The sequence below is a fragment of the Ranitomeya variabilis genome, chromosome 4 (assembly GCF_051348905.1).
Source record: "Ranitomeya variabilis isolate aRanVar5 chromosome 4, aRanVar5.hap1, whole genome shotgun sequence".
Taxonomy (NCBI): domain Eukaryota; kingdom Metazoa; phylum Chordata; class Amphibia; order Anura; family Dendrobatidae; genus Ranitomeya; species Ranitomeya variabilis.
Window position 1 is genome coordinate 444,302,119 of NC_135235.1, and position 26,725 is coordinate 444,328,843.

At 43.4% G+C, this 26,725-nt stretch overlaps 1 protein-coding gene across 2 annotated transcripts in view; it reads right to left on the minus strand.

The window, feature by feature from the left end:
• Window positions 1–200: 200 nt before the first annotated feature.
• SLC38A12 (solute carrier family 38 member 12) overlaps window positions 201–26,725 on the minus strand; it is a 37,225-nt gene continuing 10,700 nt past the window's right edge. For both annotated transcript variants that reach the window (XM_077251497.1, XM_077251498.1), the window contains exons 3-10: window positions 22,438–22,559; window positions 21,489–21,567; window positions 19,400–19,487; window positions 19,240–19,320; window positions 10,748–10,847; window positions 4,905–5,007; window positions 3,549–3,642; window positions 201–1,471 (exon numbers count right to left, since the gene is read on the minus strand). In XM_077251497.1, the coding sequence (XP_077107612.1) occupies window positions 708–1,471; window positions 3,549–3,642; window positions 4,905–5,007; window positions 10,748–10,847; window positions 19,240–19,320; window positions 19,400–19,487; window positions 21,489–21,567; window positions 22,438–22,559 (1,431 nt within the window). In that variant the 3' untranslated portion in view covers window positions 201–707. The remainder of the gene's footprint in view (window positions 1,472–3,548; window positions 3,643–4,904; window positions 5,008–10,747; window positions 10,848–19,239; window positions 19,321–19,399; window positions 19,488–21,488; window positions 21,568–22,437; window positions 22,560–26,725) is intronic.

Below are 26,725 nucleotides of genomic sequence, written 5' to 3' on the forward strand. Positions count from 1 at the left end.
CAGAGGCGCAAGGTGTGCCTGCATTACCTTTATTGATAGAGGCAACAAATGCCCCTTTTAACATGCCGATGCAGTACAGACAATGTCTTTCTGGTAGTGAACCCTTTATTTTCCAGAAAGAAGACAAGGCACTGTTAAAGAGGAGCTGTCACCAGCTCAAAAGTGGCCACTTTTTGCTCATATTGCTCCTGAGTGTCCCGTTTTGTTTTTTTTTTTGTTCATTTTAACAATCCACCACATGGTTCCTTAGATATGGGCCTTTACACTGGGATAACCTGGTGACAGGTTCCATTTAATGCTAATATTTTAGGTGTTTACTAAGGAAGTGGTGCCCTCAAGCTTGCCTTTAGGCTGCTGTGTATTATTACACTACGAGTTATGCCAGCTTGGTAAAAACCATAAGAATTAGCATTTAAAGGCTTACATCTCTGGAAGTGTATGGAAGATTTAAAAAACAAAACATTAACTGATTACTCGGGAGAAATGGGAATAAAAATAAGGGCAAAAACTGGTCATTTTTGACCCGATGAGAGGGCCCTCGTTTTCAGTAAATAATTATGATTTCTACCTAATCATTACAGCATAGGATATGTCCAGGGAGAATGGGGCCAGCCCCAGCGAACTTGTGGCAGTATATAAGACAAAGGCCGCGTGTGTCCAGCACGTAACCGCCTTGCTCAGGCCATGATGCCCACGGTTTGTAATGCTTACAGGTTAACATCAGTCAGGATTATGTTGGCGGTGACATATATAAAGCAGGAGAACGCCCAGAGGAGAACAAACCACACCCAGCCTATTTGTTTAAAAGGAGACCGGTGCTTGTTACTACTATCAGGTCCATACACCAGGGCAGAGTCCTTGCGACTGCAGAAGACGAGAAACGCTGGAATAACATACTGGATGCCATTTCCTGCATAGGCGCCCGTGACGCTCACTAGAATTTCTAGGTGGTTTGTACAAAATGCCACAATGATAGGTGGCACCAGCGTTATGAGCGGAAACACGACACGGTCCACAAGCCAGGGATATGTGCCACCTTCCCGATGAAAGAGAGTCCTCCAGTTGTTTCGCAGCGTGACAGCAATGATGGGGAAATTGGTGCTGATGGTGAAAACTGGGAATAATCCGAGGAAGTAGCCAATCACCGTAGGCACAAAGGGACTACTACATCCGCTGAAGTTAAGAGTGTACATGTCCATCAGGCTCCCGGAGGAGAAGCAGAATATAGCTGTGAAGCAAAGAAGGCTGTAGAAAGACAGGACCAGTATGTAGTCCAAGAGCACGAGTCCGGTCAGGTGTGTCTTCCTGGACACAGGTGTGAGCAGTGAAGGCAGAGAATGCTGGCACATGAATGAATACACGCACACCCCAAAAAGATTTCGGATCCCCGAGACATCTGCCATAGGGGGTTTACCTTCCCCTTTGCCTTCGCCGATCCGGATGAGTGCCAGCACGATCATGATGATGAAAGCTGCAGAGAAATATAAAATAAAAGGGGTTAAGTTATGCGAAAGACCCGAGTGATCTCGCTTTTATGATCGGAGGCCTTTTTGGCATGCGCCCAGAAATTATACTGTGTGCAGGCGGGCAGTCAAGAGTTAAACTGTTGTCTTCAGGATTTATGAGACTGACTCAGATGAGAACAAAGTGGCAGTAAAGCTGTGAAAACTCATTACCCGCTTCATAAATCACTGGGAGAAGGAGGCCCCTGACACTACCACCTCTCCTCCCCATAGTGCTGCAAGGACAGAGCCCCCTCTCTACCAGTGTGAGCAGTAAAGGGTTATGAGCAGGAGTTGTGTTGTTTCTTGAACATGCGTGGACCATGTGGGTGGGTGGGGTGGCTTGTGACTTTTAAACGTGATCTGGTTTATGGATTTGCTTGAGGATTTTAATCTCCATTTGCCTGCAGGCGCTCAGAGCGGGTGGGATGCGAGTAAATGGATTTGTAGAGCATTGAAGAAGGATCGGACAGAGTTTTCATAATATTCCGTTGTCAATCTCAGAATGGGACAGGCAACTGATCATCATGGTATATTTTATTTAAGCTTGGGGGCTTAATTCTGAACTCAATCAAAAAGTGTAATGTCTGGAACGTCATTCTTAAGGCGAGGCCACAAGGCACAGCTAATCGCATGGCAGAAATGGCGGCATAGTTATAGGCCACGTCAAGGTTCTCATATGTAATGGCACTGAATCAGAGAATGCAAATTTATTCAGGATCTTGTCTGGTATTCTAGCTCAATCATACTTATTATTACTCTTGTTGGGTTTCCTAAAATTCAAAGCTAAATACCTTCTTATAGAGAATCAGACAAGCACTAGTTTATCATGTTCCAGGTGATGGAGCAGATTTCCCCTGGATTTTACAAAAAGAAAAAACTGCCAACATTATTAAATAGATCTTAGGCCCTCTTCTCATGTCCATGTTTGCAGTACGTGTGGCATTCGTTTGTTTCATTAGTTCAGGAGTCCTTCATTTAGGGGCTTACACCAGACATCTGGCGTAAAAAACCCCTCAAGTCGCAAAATGTTTTAGCAACTCCGCAAAGTTGAGCAAATATATTGCCACTTTTCCCTTTATCAGGCTTGGCAAAATACGCCAATATGGGCATAGTTTGGACAGAGCATGGCTACACCCGCAAGTCAAATTCATGAAAAGTTCATTTAATCAAGACATTTTTTTACAGCAGCACACGTCAGTTAAGAGATGCCCCTAATTCATTAAATGCATCATTCTCCAGCCTGACTGAAAGCTGCAGCTTGTACTGAGCAATGTGAGATCTCAGCAGCAGGGAAGAAGGACACTGAGGAGCTGTTAATCAGGCTAATTGGGCAGCGACTAGCTTAACTTTCAAGAAGTATTCTACACCGATTCTAACATGGCTGTTCAAAGTAATGACACCAGTCTCATAAGTTCTGACAGATTTATTTAGTAATGTCTGTAGAATGACTTGTGAAATCTGGCAGCAGATCCTGACAGTATCAGATTTGACAAGGTCATTTCAATAGGAAGCTAATTTAAGACTGGATTACCATACTTTATCTATACACAATTGGTGGAGAAAGTTTGACCTTGATGGACCTAGGTCTTTTTTCAACCTATGCAACCAGGGCTGTGGAGACGGTAAGCCAAACCTCCGACTCCTCAATTTCCATGACACTGACTCCACAGCCCTGTATGCAACTATACTATACATATTAATATCAAATGAAACTGAACAGTACGATGGTCCAATAACACTAAACAAGTCTGTGTAAGTATTCCCAGTAATCTGGCATCTATTTAGCCCATAAGCCTTGCCAGTTGCCCTACTAGCCGCTCGGCCTGCCAAGGGCGCTCACACACCACACTGCTTTACTCCACGTGATGGGCCCTTTAACTGTAGGCTTAGCATTCACAACGACAATCTTATTAATAACAGCGGCGATGCAAAGAAATGCCATAAATAATGACCGGTATGTTGTTTGTGTAGACAAGATTTATTTCTCCTGCATAAACGAGGATATAATAATGTCACACATTAATGCTGGTTTCCACCACTTACCTATCCATCTCATAAGTGACGTCAAAATCTGCAGATATTTGGTCTTCTGCACATTAAAGAAAGTAAAAGGGCCGAGGAATAGAGTGAACACCGCCTAGAAAGAAAAGAGGAAAACTGAAATTATATCAATGCATTAAAGAGGAATGGTCACCAGGTCAAAAGTGACTAGTTTCGGATTTTTTTCTCCTGCTGCTCCCCCGATTTCATTTTGTTTTTTAACCCCCATACAGCTCTGGAGATCTAGTCCTTTTTTATTTAGTGGGTCTCCTTACAGGGGTGGTCCTACTCGGATATATGGGTACTCGGTAGCACTTTTTGCTCCGACCCTTTGTGGATAGTCATTTATTTGAATGCATGAAATACAACACAGGGAGACAACCCCAATTCCTGGCTCAGTGATCAAAGCCTCGAATCAGTGATTTGTTATTCCATATGTCTACTTTTCATTAGCTCGGTCTTTCTAAACCATTGTGTAATACACAGTTAAACAGATGAACTCCATTTGTCTGGCACACACAGTCAGAATTGTACTTAATAAATCGTTTATGCAAAATACCTGCATCAAAGCCAATTCTGGATGAGACCCGACTGCCAAGTGACTGCTCCTTTGTACAATTCTCAAACACATATGTAAAGAGAGTCTAATGAGAAAGCGCCAAGCTGGAGAGGTGGGATAGACTTCCAGGGTTTGCACCAGTCCTACAGGCCAAGAACAAAGCAGGGGGAGCATGCAGGACCCTCACTCCATTCAGGTAGGTCACTTTAAAGATTAGAAGTGTTTTTTCCACACAAATGTTTAGGGTAGGTCAACAGGACCAAACATAAAATGGTAATCGGGAGTTATCCAGGCACAGGGACTCCCTCTGATATAAAAAATGGATATTGATCTCTTTTTGCACTTTTCATAAGCCCCACTTACATGTCACGATAAAATCATGGGAAAAACCCAATTAAACGGGTATTCCCATCTCCAAGATATAATAATAATAGCAAATACCACCAATTAGAAATACAGTATAGTTCTTCTGATTAGCTATGTCACATAACCCATAGCTTAGGTATGACCACTAACTGCATGCCACTATATGAGTGATCGTAACCATGGATACAAAAGCTGCTGCAATGCCCTGCACATGGGGTAAGCAACATAGCGAATCAGAAGAACTATACTACATTTCTAATTACATAATTTGTTAATATTATTATTATATCTAATACACATTGGGATAGGATCTTGGAGATGGAAAGTAATTTGTATGAATCAAAACAACTTCACACATGAAGGTCAATTTAGAATCACATATCGCTGAATGTCTCCAGGGATCCTAAAATCTATAATTAGGAAGAATAACTTGCCAGATAGATCCTGTAAGCATCAATCCGCCTGATGTTTCCCCAACAGGGGTCGGTGTCATTTCTTTCTCCCGCTTGAGTTCCACATGATTCATTCCCAGTAAAACTGAATAAGGATAGAAAGTAAGGTGATTAACGCTCTATAGGATGACAGACAATTGCCGACGTCCACATGATGGTATGGTGAGGGCATCAGTTCCGCTAGTCACTGGCATACTAGAAGGCTGGTGAGAGCATGGTGACAAATGGCCCGTACTGCACGACTATGAACTCTACAGCATAGATGTAATATATGGGGCAGAGGTAATGGAGTCAGGACATTAACCGTTCAATAGGACGCAGTTTCATCTATTTTCTGATCGAAAAAAAAAAACCCTAAACACTTCTCACATAAAGGTTTATAAAGGGATTACCAGCTCCTAAGAGGATTTAAGGCCTGTTCAGACATTTACTCCAAGCGAAAATATATGGAAAATAAAATGCTGTAAGCTGGATGTACGGAGCCGGAAGTTTAACCAGTGATATTCTGTATGGAGTTGTCCATATACTGCACCATGAAGGTGGTGGCAAACCCTTATTATTTAACAAAATGTTTATTTATTTATTTATTTTTTTACATTTTCCTTATTTTCCCCTTATATGCCATGATCCATAACTTTTTTTTATTATAACACCATAGCTGTATGAGAACCTGATTCTTATGAGATGAGCTGTAGTTTTGAATCACGCCATTCATTTACCATAAAATGTGCTGAAAAATGGGGAAAAAAAATTCCAAGAGTGGTAAAATGGTTTATTTAAAAAATAGCCCCCCCACATCCCCTTACATTTCTGCCTTTTTTTAATTGTATTATGTGGCAAAGTAATATGACCAGGGAACATGATTAGTCACTACAATTACAGCAATACCAAAAGTATAAGGTTTTCTTTTCAACCAGTAAAATATACATGAAATAATAATGATTTGTATCTCCATTTACTGAGAACCATAACCTTTCTATTGTTTCAGTCCATGGAACTGTGTGAGGGCTTTCTTTTTTGAGCTTTGAAATTAAATTATAAATCATACGAGGGTTGGGGGAAGTGCAGCTGTAAGGAAGTGGAGGTGTTTCTTGACAGGGACAGAGTGTTTCTTGACAGGAGGGCGGAGAGGGCCTAGCCTCTAATGGAAGCAGACCTATGGTCTGACTAATCAGATGAGCCGCATGAAGTGGGTGGAGATCGAGGGAACAGACAGCATAATCCAGAATAGAGGACAAGAAAAGTGATAAAAATTGTGAGTGATTCTCCAGAGATGGGATCTGGGGCAGGAAGCCTAGAGGGATGGCGCCAAGTTGGCAAGTCAGCAGTAACAGAACAGATCAGAACAGGGAATGTGAGATGAAGAGAGTGCCAGATCCAGTGGAACAAAACCAAAACTGATTGCTACTGGATCCTCTTTAACGGATGATTACTGGGCATGTGAACTTAGCCTAAGAATGAGTTCACCGGAGCAGTTAGGATATGTGCACACTTTGCAGATTTGCCTGCGGCTTTTTCTGCACTGAATCTGCATCTCTTGGCAGAAAACGCAGGTGCGTTTTTCATGCGTTTTTTGCGTGTTTTTGAAAGCTAAATAAATATGTATTATTGACCAAAAAAAAGATTTGTGATGTCATTTCTTGTCCAACCCACACTCCATTACACACACAGATAGACAGACAGACAGATAAATATAAATATAGATAGATACTGTAGATGATAGATAGAAAGGAATGAGCTAGATAGATGACAGATAGATCTATAGATAGATAGATAATATCTTTCGATCTATGTATAGATCTATCTATCTATAGATCTATCTGTCTAGCTCATTCCTTCTATCTATCATCTATCTATCTCATTCCTTCTATCAATAGATAGATAGATAGATAGATAGATAGATAGATAGATAGATAGATAGATAGATAGATGGAATGGGATAGACAGATAGATAGAAGGAATGAGCTAGATAGATGACAGATAGATAGATCTATACATAGATCGAAAGATATGATCTATCTATAGATCTATCTGTCATCTATCTATCTAGCTCATTCCTTCTATCATCTATCTCAATCCATAGATAGATAGATAGATAGATAGATAGATAGATAGATAGATAGATAGATAGATAGATAGATAGATAGATATAAGGAATGGGATAGATAGACAGATAGAAGGAATGAGATAGATCTATTCATATATCTATCTATGGATAGATGTAGATAGATATATGGGGAGAGAGAGAGAGAGAGAGAGATAGAGAGAGAGAAAGTAAGAGAGAGCAGAACGGAAAATGTGCATGATTTGAATGGAAAAATGCATGAAAAAACGAATTCGGAGGCCGGATTCATCATTTCACATCTCAGTTTCATACGTTTTTCGCCGGATAAGTCGCTGGGCGTTTTTTCGCCGGAGAGAAAAAAACCTTCCTCTGTACGTTTTCTCTGTCCGCCGGAAACGGCTTTTTTGACGAATTTGGCAAAAAACGGAAGAAACATGTGGCCATCAGGCGTAATCTGGCGCTAATACAACTCTATGAGAAAAAAACAGATCCGGCAGAAAAAAAAAAGGATCCGTTTTTTTCAAAACTCGCCGGATTGTGACTGACGGCAAAAACCTGATGTGTGAAAGTAGCCAGATAGATATATGGATAGATATATTTATGTATCTATAGATATACAGTATCTATAAATATATCTATAGATAGATATATCCATAGTTATATCTATAGATAAATCTATAGATATATCCATAGATATCCATCTATAGATATAGCTATAGATATATCCATAGATATATAATAGCAAGGCCGATGTTGATTAATGAACATGTTTAATTTAAAAAAACAAACAAAAAAAAAAACGGGAAAAAAATGGCGTGGGCTCCCGTGCAATTTTCTGCACCAGAGGGGAAAAGCTGACTGCCGGGGGCCAATATTTGTAGCCTGGGAAGGGGGTAATACCCGTGGCCCCTTCCCAGGCTATGAATATCAGCCCGCAGCTGTCTGCGTAGCCTTTACTGGCTATTAAAATAGGGGGACCCCCCAAAAAAAATTTCGTGGGGTCCCCCTATACTTTATAGCCAGAAAGGCTACGCAGACAGCTGCGGGCTGATGCGCCAATTCCGGCACTTAGCCCCTCTCTTCCCACTCCCCTGTAGCAGTGGGATATGGGGTAATAAGGGGTTAATGTCACCTTGTTATTGTAAGGTGACATTGAGCCCGGTTAATAATGGAGAGGCGTCAATAAGACACCTATCCATTATTAATCCAATAGTAGTAAAGGGTTAAAAAAGACACCGCCAGAAAAAAGTGTTTTAATATTCTTAATTCCGCCATACTCGATCGCCTGCAAAAAATTAAAAATAAACCAACCGTATACTCCCTTTCCGCCGAAGTCCAATTAATAACGAGTGTCCCACGACGATCTCCCCCTATAGAACAGTGACATCAGGTGATGTCACTGCTCTATAGGGCCTCCAGTGACACACTGACAAAAGACAATGGGTCCTGCAGTGCATCACTGAAGAGGTTATCTGAGTTCATTGGTCTCACTTTATGGCAAAGCTGCATGGGAATTTTCCCACACAGCAGTGCCACAAGTGAGAGTAGGAACTATTTCTCACAGCGGCGGATGGATACAGTGCAGAAGGATACCTTCTGTCATTGTTTCCTGGAGAGCGGTCACATCAGCTGATGTGGCTGTCTCCACGGGAGATCATCGTGGGACACTCATATTAATTGGATATCTGCGGATCAGAGAGTATACTGTTTGTTTATTATTTTAATATTTTTTTTACAGGTGACCAATGGCTTCGGGGATCAAGGTGATGGCGAGTACGTACTCGATGTTGTATGTACTGTATTTGTTGTGTATATGTACTGTATGTCTATATGTATGTGTTGTATGTACTGTATGTCATATATTGTATGTTCTGTATGTCATATGTTGTATGTACTGTATGTTATACGTTGTATGTTCTGTTATATGTACTGTGTCATATGTTGTATGTACTGTATGTTCTGTTGTATGCTGTATGTACAGTATGTACTGTATGTTCTGTATATGTGTGTATGTGTTTTTTTTGTACATTCAACACATTAGCCGGCTGATGGGACTACTACTGTCCCATCATTGGCTAATGTGTCAATCACTATCACTGTAAGCAAGCATAGCCCGATGGGACTTGTAGTCCCATCGGACGATGCCTGCACACACACACACCCGGACTGCGCCGCACACACCCGGACAGCCCCGCACACACCCGGACAGCTTGCAGACCCCGCCCGCACACACACAGTCACCGCCCACACACTCCCTCCTCCCGATCTGCAGCATTTCCCCCGCAGTTAAAATGCAGATCTTCTTTACATCTGCGGTTTTGCTGCGGATGTGCCTGACTCAATGCAAGTCTATGGGTGCAGAAACGCTGCAGATCCGCACAAAGAATTGACATGCTGCGGAAAAAACAACGCGCGTTTTTTCCCGCAGCATGTGCACAGCGGATTTGGTTTTCCATAGGTTAACATGCTACTGTTAAATGCATGGAAAACTGCTGCAGATCCGCAGCGTCAAAAACGCTGCGGATCCGCGGGAAAATCCGCAACGTGTGAACATGGCCTCAACATCCGTTTGAAAAGGATACAGTACACAAAAATACTGGATCAGTTTCAGATGGCTGAAAAACTGATCCTTCCACACAGACTTCAATGATTTAACAAATGGATCTAGCTCAATTATTTTAGTCAGATAAAATAGTTGTGTTTGAACAACTTTTGTGTCTGGTTAAAAAAAAAAATATTATTTTTGCTTTCATTGTGCAGAAACAAAAAACTAAAAAATAAAAACACGGTGCTACTGCAGCCCATTCATTTTCATGATCCGCAATGATCTAAAAAGTATTGGTGTATAATAAAGATATGCCATCACTTTATAGGCTACTTTCACACTAGCGTCGTGCACTGCACATCGCTATGCGTCGTTTTGCAGAAAAAACGCATCCTGCAAAAGTGCTTGCAGGATGCGTTTTTTCTCCATAGACTTTTATTAGCGACGCAGTGCGACGCATTGCCACATGTCGCAACCGTCGTGCGAAGGTTGCGTCGGACCGTCGCCACCAAAAAACGTTGCTTGTAACGTTTTTTGGTGCGTCGTCTGCAGCATTTCAGAACGCGCATGCGCGGCTGGAACTCCGCCCCCGCCTCCCCGCACCTCACAATGGGGCAGCGGATGCCTTGTAAAACTGCATCCGCTGCCCCCGTTGTGCGGCGCTTTCACAGCTAGCATCGGTGCGCCGCAACGTCGCATATGCGACGTGCAGTACACAACGCTAGTGTGAAAGTAGCCTTATAATGACAAACACTGTAAAAGGTGTTACATTAGGAGATTCCACTCTGCATTATTTAATATGATTTTTCCTAACTGGTGCTATCCTTGGATGTCAGATATAGCAGTCAGAACAAGGTTTGGGTCGCACGCTGTCTACATAAGTCACTGGGAATAAACCTGTATTATTCATTACTACAGCAGAATGTCTCCTATAATGAAAATATGAGGACAGTTCCACCTATTCTCCTCATTGGTCAATCACATGATTAAATTGCATGGACAGTTCCACAGAGTTTAATCATTCCAGCTCTATACTTATAAAATACATTAGTGCTATAAAAGTATAAAAGCAGTGCAAAGTTTTGAATAGAGGCGGGAAGTGCAATGATGGAAAATTTCTGCTGGAGGTGTAATATTATTTTCCTTCGTCAGACCTAAAAACTAACCTGCTGGGTGTTATGGTTTATGATGAAGAGTCTCTTGATTGTTACTTACCATGTAACCTGAACAAGAGACAGAGGTACAGCGGTTGCATATATAGCCAAATCTCCATACAGATATACAATGATGCACAAATAAAACAGGTTTACACCAACTGTAAGAAAAAGAAACTTTACTTAGCAACATGATTTCCATGGCACGGACCCAATAGATTGATTAGTGCTTGAAGATGCTGTGAGAAACGTACGTCGGAGTGGGGGGTTCTCCCTATTAGATATGTCTGATCATATTTACCATGATGGAGTATTTTGTTTAGATTGATACCGCTACCTAGTAATCACTGGTATCCCTATTTTTGTAGTACTGATATACATTTCCATATAGCACTTTGATTACATTGTACTGTTTATATATTTCAACAATCTCACCATGTACAGCTATACATTTACAATTTTTTACATAGTTCTATAATCGGTGTTTTGCTTCTTGTCGGTCATTACCCTTATAACATGTACTATGTGGCTTCCTACCTGTTTTTATACTTATGTATATAAAAATATTTTATTACGGTACTTTGTTCAATAAAAACTAAAATTGCAGTGGACTCAGGGCCGTATTTGCCACTAGGCACTCGAGGTAACGTGCCTAAGGCGGCGACATTGCAGGGGGGCGGCACCTGAGCAAGGTTTTTTTTTTTAGTCCCGGGTCACAAACGCGACCGACCGTCCCGCCCCCGCCCGCCTCCGAGTCCCACCCACCCTCCTTGAAGACGATACTCACCCTGCTCCAGCGATGCCTGGTCTCAGCGTCTGTAGCGCATCCTGAGTGAGCGGTCACGTGGTACCGCTCATTAAGGTCATGAATATGCACATATTCATGACCTTAATCAGCGGTACCACATGACCGCTCACTCAGGAAGAAGGCGCTGCGGCGGGACAGAGCCAGAGGGAGGATGTCGGCGCAGCCACGTGGTGTGTGGGACAGCTGACAGGTGAGTATGAGGGACGGGGGACGGGGGGGATGAAGGAGGAAGGTAAGCCGCCCGAGCCATGCAAGATGGGAGAAGGAGCGGGGGAGGGGGTGGAGAGATGAGCCATGCATACCGGGGAGTATGAGCCATCAGCCATGCATACAGGGGGGGGAATTATGAGCCATCAGCCATGCATATGGGGGGGGGAATTATGAGCCATGCATACAAGGGAATATGAGCCATCAGCCATGCATACAGGGGGGGGGAATTATGAGCCATTAGCCATGCATACAGGGGGGGGAATTATGAGCCACGCATATGGGGGAATATGAGCCATCAGCCATACATACAGGGGGGGGGGGAATTATGAGCCATGCATACGGGGGGGGGGGGGGGGGAGAGATGAGCCATGCATACAGGGGGGGTGGAGAGAGGAGCCATGCATACAGGGGGGGTGAATATGAGCCATGCATACGGGGGGGGGGGGGGGTATGGGGAGTATGAGCCATGCATACAGGGGGGGAAATATGGGCCATGCATACGGGGGGGAATATGAGCCATGCATACAGGGGGGAATAGGAGCCATGCATACAGGAGGGGGGGGTCATTATACAGTATGGAGAACTGTGTGTGGCCATTATACAGTATGGAGCATCATGTGTGGCCGTTATACAGTATTGAGCATCATGTGTGGCCATTATACAGTATTGAGCATCATGTGTGACCATTATACAGTATGGAGCATCATGTGTGGCCATTATACAGTATTGAGCATCATGTGTGGCCGTTATACAGTATGGAGCATCATGTATGGTCATTATACAGTATGGAGCATCATGTGTGGCCATTATACAGTATGGAGCATCATGTGTGGCCATTATACAGTCTGGAGCATCATGTGTGGTCATTATACAGTATGGAGCATCATGTGTGGCCAATGGCCATTATACAGTATGGAGCATCACGTGTGGCCATTATACAGTATTGAGCATCATTTGTGGCCATTATACAGTATGGAGCATCATGTGTGGCCATTATACAGTATTGAGCATCATGTGTGGCCATTATACAGTATGGAGCACTGTGGCCATATTGTTTCGTTTATAATTATTGTATATAAAACAGTGTGATCAGCAGTGCTAAATGGCTGTGGTTTGGACGTGGATATGGGTGTGACTAGTTGTGAAATGGGTGTGGTTAGAGGCGTGGCCTAAAATTTGCCGCAGCACGCATAGCGCGCCGCACACTTTATACTTCATTCCCTTCTTCAAAAGTTGGGAGGTATGGTACCGCATTTGCCAGATCATGGCAAGTGCCGCAAATCCCATAGGGAATGAATGAGGCCGAACGCAGTGTTGCCGTAAGTGATTCTTTACACGGCAGATGCAGAAAAACTGCCGGATCTGCTGCAAAAGGCGACTTTCACATCAGCGATTCTTGCTAAAGTCACTGCCGATAGTGTCATACTCACCAAAGGGGGAAGCAGCGCTAAAAGTGCCTAGGGCAGCAGAAAACCTAAATACGGCCCTAAGTGGACTTGTCTTTTTATAGGTTAAGCTTTCTTGAGCCACTGATAATATAGGTTCTTATTAGACCTAGGTGTGTAGGTCACAAATAAAACAGGTTAACTCCAACTGTAAGAAAGTAGGAATTAGTCCTTCCAGTAATGGTATTTCCAAGAGTCCATCACGACAGCACCACCAGGAGGTAGTCCTTCTTATCCTTGATAGGGTCAGGAACACAGAAGCGGTTAAATAGCCCCTCCCCATCACCACCCTTCAGTGATTTTTCCGAGTACCATACCAGGACGGATGCAATAAAATTTTTTTTATCAAATTTCCCCTCTACACATGTTCAGATCACATAGCAGACAGAAAATTCAAGGGAGTGCTGTCATGATGGACTCCTGGAAACAGCACTATCGGTAGGACTAATTCCTACTTTCCAGGATGTCCCTCCTGACAGCACAACCAGGAGAAATACCAAATAACTCCTAATAGGCGGGATTACTGCTTGGAGGACTTTCCTCCCAAAGGCCGTCTGTTGGTTTGACAGAACGTCCAACTTATAATGTCTGCAAAAAGTACCGTATTTTCCGGCGTATAAGATGACTTTTTAACCCCTGAAAATCATCTCAAAAGTTGGGGGTCGTCTTATACGCCGGGTACGGCATGTGCAGGGAGCGGTCCTGTATGGTTCCCAGGATCTGGAGGAAAGGAGACTCTCCTTCAGGCCCTGGGATCCATATTCATGCAAAAAAAATAAAATAAAAATATGGGATATACTTACCCTCCGACGGCCTGCGGCTCTCTGCGGTGCAAGCGGCGGCCTCCATTCCTAAGGATGTATTGAGCAAAGGACCTTCGATGACGTCACGGTCACGCGACAGCATCGAAGGTCCTTCGCTCAATGCATCCTTAGGAATGGAGGTCGCTGCTTGCACCGCTGAGAGCCGCGGGCCGGCGGAGGGTAAGTATATCACATATTTTTTATTTTTATTCTTTTTTTTATATGAATATGGATCCCAGGGCCTGAAGGAGAGTCACCTCTCCTCCAGACCCTGGGAACCATCTGCACTGCACACGCCGTATAAGATGACTGGGTGTATAAGATGACCCCTTCTTATACGGCGAGTATATCCCAAACTCCATATTTTATATGGAAAAGTTGGGGGTCGTCTTATACGCCCAATAGTCTTATACACCAGAAAATACGGTATTTAAAATTTGACCAGGTTGCTTCTCTGCATCTCTTAACGAGTGAGCCAAGATGTTTTCTGGTGGAGTTTTTCCCACCGAGACATACACTGTGCTAATTGTTGCCTTTATCCACCTAGCGAGCGTAGATTTTGATGTTTTCGACCCGTTTCTTCCTGCATATTGGACGAACAGGTTTGAGTCCATTCTCCAGCTTTCCGTGAGTTTTAAGCACTGTAGAACTGTCCTCCTCACATCCAGGGAGTGGAGTGAGAGTTCCTTCTCATTACTATAATTTTGGCAGAAAGAAGGCAAGACGATCTCTTAAACTCTGCGGGTCGTAAGTCAGTAACTACTTTAGGAAGGAACGCCGGATCCAGTCTTAAGATGATACTTTGCTCTCGAATCTTTAAGTATGGGTCTTTTGTAGAAAAGGCCTGAATCTTGCCTATACGACTTGCTGACGTTATTGCTACCAGGAAGACTGCTTTGAGTAATACAGATCTTAGGTCGGCCTGATCTAAAGGTTAGTATGGCCTCCTGCACAAGACGTTCAAGACTAGACCGAGATCCCATGGAGCTGCCAAGCTCCGTATCGTAGGTTTAAGACTCTGAATAGATTTAGCAAAATTATCTCACTATCCAGGGAAAAATGGTTAGCGGATAATCAAAGAATGACCCCAGAGCTGATATCTGTACCTTTAAAGTACCGGGTCTTAAACGTTTGTCAAACCCTGATTGTAGGAAGTCTAATATCTGAGGAATATCTGGACCTGAAGTGATGGAGACTGGAATTCTACTTTGAGAACAAACTTTCTTCCAGATCTTGAGATATATAGCCGAAGTTACCGGCTTCCTGCTTTTTTGGATTGTAGAGATGACTGAATCTGACAGTCCTTTTGACCTCAGGATCTCCCTCTCAGGATTCAGGCTGACTGGTGTAGCATTCCTAGGTTCTAATGGTAAAGTGGGCCCTGAATTAGAAGGTCCTGCATTGTTGGCAAGAGTATTGGATCTTCTAACGACGTCCAGTTCAATAAGGAAAACCAGCTTCTTTTGGGCCAGTAGGGAACTATTAGAATCACTGTCACCTGGCTCTCCTGGATTTTCCTCAATACTCTCGGTTTCAATGAGATTGGTGGGAAACCATACGCCAGCTCCATATCCCAGCTTTAGGCCAAGGTGCATTGATGCGGGCCGTGTTCCTTGAAAGTAACGCCCCTTCTATATGGGCTCCCCAACCCCTGTGGCTTGCATCAGTAGTGATGCTTACGCATGGTGAAACTTTCCAGGGACTTTCTTTTTTTCCCCGAGGTTTGCTATCCGGGTCCACCAGGACAGAGACTCCTTTGCCGCCTCGGATAATATTATTTTCTTGTCTAGTGACGTGTCTCCGCCGTCCCAGGCTGAAAGGACTTCCCGCTGCAAATAGAATTGACTCCGTTGAATGCTGCAGATGCATGAGGTCATTAGATCCAGGATCCTCATTGCTTTACTGATCAGAATCCACTTCCATTACTGGATAGCTCACATTTCTTTCCTGATTGCTTGCCATTTGTGCTGTGGCAAACCTGTGGTACTTCTGGTGCGAGGTATGGATGGGTACGTGACAGTAGGCGCTCTTCAGATCTGGTGTGCTCATCACTGAGTCCTTTCCTATCAGAGGTATGACTGATTTCAATGACTCCATCTTGAACTGTTTGTAAAGTACCCACCGATTTAGTGGTTTCAGATTAATGATTGTTTGGAACTCTCCTCCTGGCTTCTTTATGGAGAACAGACTTGAATAGTGTCCCTGATATTGTTGGGACCGTGGTACCCGAACTACGACCTGCGAGTCTATAAGCTCCCTTATGTCTTTTAAGAGTCTCTTTTGGACTGAAGGGGACTGGGCAGAAGTTAAACAGAATCTTCTGGGAGGCAACTAAGTGAACTCTATTCTGTACCCCTGAGCGACTGTCTACAGGATCCACTTATTTTTGGAAATTTCCTGCCAGCCCCCAAGGAAGTATTGAAGCCTCCCCTCCCAACAGTCCTTGCATCATTGTCTGCTGGGTCTCGGTCCTTGGTTCAGAAAGGAGCCTCTCCCTCTACCACCCTTGGGGTAGCTCCACCTGCCCGACTTCCCTTTCCCTCTATAGTCCTGTCTGGGATGAGGGCGAGTTCTCCGAAAGGCAGGCATCCCTTTCGGCTTCTCTTCAGGGAAATCTGATTTTTATCAGACGCCTTCTCTAGTAACTCATCCAGCACTGGCCCGAACACCTGTAGGCCGGAGAAGGGAATTGAACATACCCAGTCAAAAAATAAGTTATCCCCTGACCATGATCTTAGCCATAAAGCTTGCCTCGCTGCATTCGACAGTGCACTATTTCTTACGGAAAACGGAACTGACTCTGCTGAGGCGTCCAAAATGAAGTTGGTTGCCATTTTCAGCAATGGTAGCGATCTCAGCATTTCATCTCTAGGAGTCTTGTTCTTTATATGACCCTCTAACTCCTCAACCCAGAGGCTTATTGACCTGGCTACTGAAGTGGCTGCTATGTTCGCCTTTATAATAGCTGAAGATGATTCCCAGGTCTTTTTAAGGAAATCTTCTGATCTTTTGTCCATCGGATCTTTAAGGCTAGAGGAGTCCTCAAAGGGAATAGCTGTTTTTTTGGAGACCCTCGCTACTGGTATATCAGTCTTTGTGACTGTTTCCCATACCTTGGTCTCGTCTGGATCAAAGAGGAGACAATATTTAAAGTCTCTCAGAACGACCAACTTTTTTCCCACGTCTTCCCACTCTTCCAGTATCATTCCTGTGATGTGATTATTCACTGGGAAGACCGTTTCTATGGGCTCTTAAACCCCCATACATTTCGTCCTCAACCGTCAGCGGTTCAGCGGAGACCTCAATTTTCATGGTACCTCTGACGGCTTGTAAGAGTATATTCGTATTTTCAGAGGAAAATAAGTATTTCCTTTCCTCAGGAAGTAATGCTGTGTAAATTTTGCCTTTGTCAGGATCAGAGTAGAAAGACAATTCTCCTTCCTCTGAACTTGGGTCTTCATCCCACCTGGGTCTTTTAAGTCGAGGGGAATGAGATGGTGTCAGAGCGGAAACTGTACTCTGTACTTCTTCCCTAATCATGGATTTCATGCTGATTAGAAATGAGGCCTGCCCTTCTCTAAGTAACTTAGCAATGCAATCCTCACAAGAGTTTTTTCGCACATCTATTAGCCTTCCTTTTGGCCGCTGAGGTGGACAGCCTAGGCGTCTCCTTGACCAAAAAACAATACATAAAGAACCCTGTAGGCTATTTGGGTAGTGGCAGATAACGTGACTTAACACGCATCACTCACATGATTCAGGGATGGCTATATGGACTGGACATCCGAACGGCTAGCAATTTTCCCTTCCATGGTAAGGTAAGATTGCTGCCAGCTACCCCCTAACCTTAAGTAGTCCGTCTTACCCGGCTTTAGGACATCTGATTTGTCAGGTCCTTCTGAGCCCCATCTGTTGCCAATTCCGAACAGAGATTTCCGCAGGTGTTTCCATCTGTATTGCATGTGCTCCACCAGGAACGCACGATGGAGCGCAGGAAAAGGACGCAGGTATCCGGCAACGATCTCTCCGGCTGCCTGCTGGCCACATGACCCTCGGCCTGTGCAGACATCCCTGGAAGCCGCATCATCGGCGTGCATAGCAATGACGTGGTCTGTGCGCTCCACCGGAATTGCCCGGGAGCAAGTTATCCTGCTGTGCGTTCCTGCCGGCACCCGGCCATCGCAGTGCGCATCCCGGACACGGCAGTACGAGCCCAGAGCGCTTCTGAGGAAGGTCCATCTTGGACCGAAAACGTTCAACAAAACAATTGGTTCTATGTCTGGATGCAAAATGAATTAAATTTTCTTCTCTTCATGATTGAGTGCCGAGTTATTTTGGATATTTGCTATTAAGGGTGGGATACCCTACTTGAGCACTGACACCCACAACCAGCAGAGTGCCGTGTTTTGTTTTATTTTTCCATTCCAAAGAGTATCAGCATGGCTCTTGAGTTCGGGTATGGATCCTGCACAGCCTATTACACCGGGAGAATAAAATCCACATATGTGCTCCTCTGATAGGGACAGGAAAAACACTGAAGGGTGGTGGTTGGGAGGGGCTATTTAACTTCTTCTGTGTTCCTGTCCCTATCAAGGATAAGAAGGACTACCTCCTGGTGGTGCTGTGAGAAGGGAGGTCCTGGAAAAAGAAACTTTATTTAGCAACATGCGTTCCGTGGCATGAACATAATAGAGGTGATAGGCACTAGTCCAAATTCAGGGACAATATAAAGTGCTTCCATCAGCCGGTCCTACAGGGAGTCTTAGGTAGTTTGAAATCCAACATCTATTTGAAGATCAGGCTTTTTGGCCTCTGTCTCCCCATGCTTTACACTGCAGGTTTGCCTGCTGATCATATGCATAAGCTGTGTAGTAAGACTAGTGCATGGAGAGCGGATTTCTACCATGGAAAGGATTTGGTTATTATAGACTACGTACAAATAACCCAGTAGGGTTTATTTAAAAAAAAAAAAAAGTTTAGCAGGCAACAGTCAAGCTAAAAAGTAAACTGAATTTATAATAAAGAAAAGGAAAGGCGGCTCTGATAAATAAGTGTAATATACATCATATAATTCATAGAAGGATGAACCAGACACAGAAAAATCTACTATCCAATTTCACTGTTCAGTAATTCAGCCCATGGTGAAATAACGCATATAACACAGAAAAGTACTGCCACCTTTTGGCATAAAGAAGATTTACAGCAGATAAATTGCCAATAAATTATTTACATTATAATATACTGTAAAGTGGAAAATCGTTATATCTGTACGATGCCAAATTCATACCTTTATTAAAAAACATGGAAGCCATCTGTCCCATTTCCACCCGTTCCATGATTTCATATGGGTCTGACAAGCCACGACGCTCTGGAAGAGAAAAAGAAATGTGAAAAATATTTGTTTAGCCTCCTAAAGAGGTTCATAGATTTTTAGGATAGATACTCACGCACTGAAAGGATAGGCTGGACTTCAGAATTTTCATACCCATCAGGGGACAAAGATTCATTATCAGAGTTTTCAGAGGAGTCAGCTTCCTGAAAGTAACCATTTGTCAAAGACGAGACAAATCTGGGTGGATTCTGAACTCCTATATCATGATCTGATATTACCAGGAAAACTACACACCAACTGTATGTATTATCGTTACATATTCCATGTACATCATATGTACGGTACCTTCTTACATATATATTATAATATAAAAAAAAGCAAGTAAATGGAGTACCAGAGTAACAAAGGAAAAAGGAGACAAGACCCTAGGTCAGAGAAAAAAAACTATTCCATACATTACTTTACAGATATTTTTAGGAGATCACCTTGTATTAATGTTTTTTTTTTTTTTACTTTTAAGCTCTTATGTATAACAGTTTATTGACAGCTTTGCCCTTTTCTTAAAAAAAATTTCACATCCTGTTTGGCTTATGATTATCTTATGATCACTTAGGTTTCCCAAATGGATATTCCAAACTGATTGTCTTTACACTCTGGAAGAAATGAAACAAAAAGGAAGATTGTTAATAATAGCCAATAAAACAGACATAGTATATTTTACAACCAAGTTAGAAAATGTAGATTCACAATATATATCTCTATCTATATATCTATCTATATAAAATATATATATAAAATATATATATATATATATATATATATATATATATAAAATATATATATATATATATATATATATATATATATATATATATATATATATATATATATATATATATATATATATATATATATATATATATATATACATATACACATACACATACACACACACACACACAGTTGTAACCAGAAGTTTACATATATATCCACAAAAAAAAACCAAAAGATAGTCAGCTCACCTGGAGAAGTTTACATACACTATATAAAAATACACATGAACAAGTTTTTCTCACTATCTGACATGAAATCAGAATAAACATTTCCCACTGTAGGCCAATTAGGATTACCATAATTATTAATATTTGCCAAATGCCAGAATAATGAGAGAGAGTGAGTAAGTGAGAGAGAGAGAGAGAGAGAGAGAGAGAGAGAGAGAGAGAATGTTTTAAGGCTGTGTGCACACAGATTTGTCGCGCTTTTTTCGCTATAAAAACGCGAAAAAAACACATACATTATGCATCCCATCATTTAGAATGCATTCCGCAATTTTTGTGCACATGATGCGTTTTTTTCTGCGAAAAAAACACATCATGGTAAAAAACACAACATGTTCATTAATTTTGTGGATTTTTTGCGGATTTCCCACTATATTATTGCATTGGGAACCTCCGGAAAAATTAGCAAAAAAACCGCACCAAAAACGCGGTAAAAACGTGAGAAAAACGCATGCGGATTTCTTGCAGAAAATGTCCTGTTTTGCTCAGGAAATTTCTGCAAAAAATCCTGAACGTGTGCACATAACCTAAGGCTTTTTTAAAGGAAATTTCTCTGTTCTCCTGGTCAATGCGGATCACAATGGATCGATAACTTATCACCTATCTTATGAATAGATGATAACTTGTTTTCACTAGACAATCTCTTTTAAAAGGAATGTCAGCGGGTTTTCACCCCAAAACTATTTATATGCACATGTAGATCTTTCAAAAACAAGTCCAGCAATACCTTTATATGGCCAGTCAAATCCCCCATTACTGAAAAATCAATGTGTGAATTGATATGCAAATGAGGCTGAAGAGCTATGGTAGATCTGAAGCCATTGTCACTCCAGCACCGCCTCCTCCTGATTGGCTGACAGCCTCTATGCTGTGTGACTTCAGACAAAGGAGCAATCAGCTAAGCAGGAGCAGGTGTCGCTGATCAGGAAAGAGAGCTGGAGTGACCGAGGCTTCAGATCCTTAGCCTTGTTTATATATCAATTCAAACACTGATTTCTCAGTAATGGAGGAACAGACTGGCCATGTACAGGTATTGGTAGACTTGTCTTCGACAGAGCCACAGACGCATAGAAGTAGTTTAGAGTACTGCCGATTCCCTTTAAGCAACAAAACATTTGATTATTTTACAGACACTGAACTCACCACCTCTTTCTCCCATCTCTTCCAGCGTAGCTGGGCATTAGCAGCAGCCATAGCTTCAACAACAAAGGTTGTTGTCATATAGCTAGAAGAGAGAAATATCACCAAGTTAGCAAGAAAGGCTAATGTAAATGTGAAATAGGGCCACGCTCACATAAATGGCCATTGTTGTGCAGGATTTTTTTTTTTTTTAAATGGTCTCAAACAGCACCCCACTTGTCCACAGGTCAAGTCTGGTACTGCAGTCCAGCTTGAATGAAACGAATAGGGCCGAGTTACGACAACCTACACACGTGCACAGGTGTGCTGCCATTTTTTAAACAAAAACAGCTATGTTTTTCTAATTCTGGACAACTCCGTAATGCAACAAATGCATACTAAACACCACATATGTGAGAGACAATAGATTTAAAGGGGTTGTCTGGCCTAAATGACACTGTCACTGCAGATTTGTGAATCCTGCCAGAGCACACACACGTCGTAAGGATTTGCCTGTGTCAGCGGCCAGAACGGTGGACACGTGGCCGAGAGTATGTGCTGGGACGATTCACAAGTCTGCAGTCACAGTGACTGCAGACTTGTAATTTTAGACTGGACAGCCCCTTTAACAAAAATATATATTTAGTCCAAAAAACTCATGACAGATAGTCCAAGTGGTAAGAAACTCACAGAACAGTAAGTTATAGCATAGCATACCAATTTTACAATATATTTGTGGGGAAATATGCACGCAGCCATCAATCAGGGTAGCATACTGCGTTCATATATTCATAGATCTCATGATAAGTGTTGCTCAACTGTGAACATTCCCTTTAAAGGAATTGACTTTTAAAAAAAGGATCCATCATGGCAGCAAACCTATTTAGGAATCTGTACCCTACAAACTGGCACACTGACTCCTGTTTATGGTGGCACAAGATCAGCATATAACACAGTATGGCGCTGGTGTACTCACCTCATAAACGCCAAGAAGATGATGAGAATAAGACTTATTAACCAGCCGGCGTTGGCAAATGCCTTGGGCATTGTGAGGGCACCTGTGCCAACAATTAAGTTAAACATGTATATCAGGCCCACCTGCAGGAAAAAAATAGTTGTATTTGTAAAAAGAATTTGAACAGGAAATTAATATTTCAGATGGCTTCACTTTGTAATAAGGTGTGGGACTGCTTAAATACCACTTCCAAAAAAAAAAAAAAGAGATGGCAGGGCAAACAGAGGAAATCTGGATTTTTACAGGCTGCCAGAGAAATTGCAGTTTATGCAGTGACCCATATACAGTGGGGAAGATAAGTATTTGATACATTGACAATTTTGCAAGTTTTCCCACCTACAAAGAATGGAGAGGTCTGGTCACACTACAACCTCTCCACTATGGCCAAGACCAAAGAGCTGTCCAAGGACACTAGGGACTAAATTGTAGACCTGCACAAGGCTGGGATGGGCTACAGGACAATAAGCAAGAAGCCTGGTGAGAAGGTAACCACTACTGGCACAATTATTAGAGAATGGAAGAAACACGAGAGGACTGTCAAGCTTCTTCGGTCTGGGTCTCCATGCAAGATTTCACCTCGTGGGGTAAGGATCATTCTGAGAAAGGTCAGGAATCAGCAAAGAACTACTTGGGAAGACCTGATCAATGACCTGAAGAGAGCTGAGACCACAGTGTCAAACATTATCGTTAATAACACAGTACACCATCATGGATTAAAATCCTGCAGGGCACACAAGGTCCCCATACCAGCACATGTCCAGGCTCATTTGAAATTCACCAATGACCATCTGGATTATCCAGATGAGGCATGGGAGAAGGTCATATGATCAGAGGAGACCAAAATAGAACTTTTTGGTATTAACTCCACTCGCTGTATGTGGAGGAAGAAGAAGGATAAGTACATCCACAAGAACACCATCCCAACCGTGAAGCATGGTGAGGGAAACATCATATTTTGGGGGTGCTTTTCTGCAAAGGGAACAGGACAACCACACCGCATTGAAAGGAGGATGGATGGGGTCATGCAAATTTTGGCCAACAACCTCCTTCCCTCAGTATGAGCATTGAAAATGGGTTGTGGCTAGGTCTTCCAGCATAACAATGACCTGAAACACACAGCCAGGGCAACTAAGGAGTGGCTCCGTAAGAAGCATTTCAAGCTCATAGCATGACCTAGCCAGTCTCCAGACCTAAACCCAATAGAAATCTTTGGACGGAGCTGAAACTCAAATGTTGCCCAGCGACAGCCCCAAAACCTGAAAGATCTAGAGATCTGTATGGAGGAGCAGGCCAAAATCTCTGCTGCAGTGTGTGCAAACTTGGTGAAGAACTACATGAAACGTCTAACTTCTGTAATTGCAAACAAAGGTGTCTGTACCAAATATTAAGTTCTGGTTTTCTATTGTATCAAATACTTATTCTATGCAATAAAATGCTAATTAATTATGTAAAAATCTTACAAAGTGATTTTCTGGATTTTAGTTTTAGATTCTGTCTCTCACAGTTGAAGTGTACCTACGATAAATATTACACACCTCTCCATTCTTTGTAGATGGGAAAACTTGCAAAATCTGTAGTGTATCAAATACTTATTTCCCCACTGTGTCAGTAGATTGCAGCTGGATTTGTGATGGTAATACAGGGTCTTCGGGGTCCATAGTAGCTGGCCATTCATGACGGGTTATTATGGATTGTAGAACATGATTATTTTACATATTTCTTATGTTTCATCACTGTGCCTCTGCCAAGTTCTTGATGTCAGCAAGGCAGATCTTGTACCTCCTTAGTCAGCCGCTTTACTCAACCTCTGGCCTTAGTCATGGAGCTGAGCCAGCAAATGTCTTGACAACAGTCGCTTAATTGGGGAAGTGTACATAACATATTGTCCCTTTGGTTAGTAAGCTCTGCAAAACTGCCAGACACGTGCGTCTTGTAAGTTTCCAAAAAATGCTCTGGCAATGGTGTTCCGGAAAATATCTGAATGAGCTTGTGTCGCCTGATACAGTTTTTTATGTAGGGACAATGGACGTCTGTAGAACTGCACTTAAAAGCTGGCTGACAAATGGACCAATACCCACTAAAACACTCGGATGAAAGATTATCCATGTATAACAAGAATGGGCACGCGAGCCCTCCAAATGGCGCCTTCAGACTCCTAAAAACATGCAGTGATCGGGAGTGACAGGGCCAATCATTTCCTTTGCAAAAGGGTGAAACATTAGCAGTGCAGTATCGGCAAAGTGCAGGAGATTGTACCAAATCCCATTGTTTAAAAAATATATATCAATGTTATGGATCTTCACCTTAGATTCACTGAATAGAATAAAATCCACACTTAGCTCGTGGGTGGTATCCACAAAGTCAGTCTATGCCCCTACTTTATGTAGGCCCATGACGACGGTAAAACCTGAAAATTGCCACTTCAGAGAGGAAAAGGACTTGATTTCTAGTCAAGTCAATACTGACCCTTTATATGGAATCTTGTCATATTTTGCTACCTAATCTGAGAGCGGCATAATGTAGGCAAAGAGGCTGAATCCAGCGATGTAATACTTACCGTACATACTCGTGTATAAGCCGAGGCACCTAATTTTGCTACGAAAAACGTATTGACTCAAGTATAAGCCGGGTATGCATTGTCCCCTCATCCCCATCCTTGTCTGCATGGCTCCTCATCCCCATCCTTGTCTGCATGGCTCCTCATCACCCATCCTTGCTGCATGGCTCCTCATCCCCATCCTTGTCTGCATGGCCCCTCATCCTTATCCTTGTCTGCATGGCTCCTCATCCCCATCCTTGTCTGCATGGCTCCTCATCACCCATCCTTGTCTGCATGGCTCCTCATCCCCATCCTTGTCTGCATGGCCCCTCATCCTTATCCTTGTCTGCATGGCTCCTCATCCCCATCCTTGTCTGCATGGCTCCTCATCCCCATCCTTGTCTGCATGGCTCCTCATCCCCATCCTTGTCTGCATGGCTCCTCATCCCCATCCTTGTCTGCATGGCTCCTCATCCCCATCCTTGTCTGCATGACTCCTCATCCCCATCCTTGTCTGCATGGCTCCTCATCCCCATCCTTGTCTGCATGGCTCCTCATCCCCATCCTTGTCTGCATGGCCCCTCATCCTTATCTGCATGGCTCCTCATCCCCATCCTTGTCTGCATGGCCCCTCATCCTTATCCTTGTCTGCATGGCTCCTTATCCCAATCCTTGTCTGCATGGCTCCTCATCCCCATCCTTGTCTGCATGGCTCCTCATCCCCATCCTTGTCTGCATGGCTCCTCATCCCCATCCTTGTCTGCATGGCTCCTCATCCCCATCCTTGTCTGCATGGCTCCTCATCCCCATCCTTGTCTGCATGGCTCCTCATCCCCATCCTTGTCTGCATGGCTCCTCATCCCCATCCTTGTCTGCATGGCTCCTCATCCCCATCCTTGTCTGCATGGCTCCTCATCCCCATCCTTGTCTGCATGGCTCCTCATCCCCATCCTTGTCTGCATGGCTCCTCATCCCCATCCTTGTCTGCATGGCTCCTCATCCCCATCCTTGTCTGCATGGCTCCTCATCCCCATCCTTGTCTGCATGGCTCCTCATCCCCATCCTTGTCTGCATGGCTCCTCATCCCCATCCTTGTCTGCATGGCTCCTCATCCCCATCCTTGTCTGCATGGCTCCTCATCCCCATCCTTGTCTGCATGGCTCCTCATCCCCATCCTTGTCTGCATGGCTCCTCATCCCCATCCTTGTCTGCATGGCTCCTCATCCCCATCCTTGTCTGCATGGCTCCTCATCCCCATCCTTGTCTGCATGGCTCCTCATCCCCATCCTTGTCTGCATGGCTCCTCATCCCCATCCTTGTCTGCATGGCTCCTCATCCCCATCCTTGTCTGCATGGCCCCTCATCCTTATCCTTGTCTGCATGGCCCCTCATCCTTATCTGCATGGCTCCTCATCCCCATCCTTGTCTGCATGGCTCCTCATCCCCATCCTTGTCTGCATGGCTCCTCATCCCCATCCTTGTCTGCATGGCTCCTCATCCCCATCCTTGTCTACATGGCTCCTCATCCCCATCCTTGTCTACATGGCTCCTCATTCCCATCCTTGTCTGCATAGCTCCTCATCCCCATCCTTGCTGCATGGCTCCTCATCCCCATCCTTGCTGCATGGCTCCTCATCCCCATCCTGGTATGTTTTTTGGGGGTTTACAATATGTATGACACTCAAAGTCAGTTCAAAACTGAACAGGTCC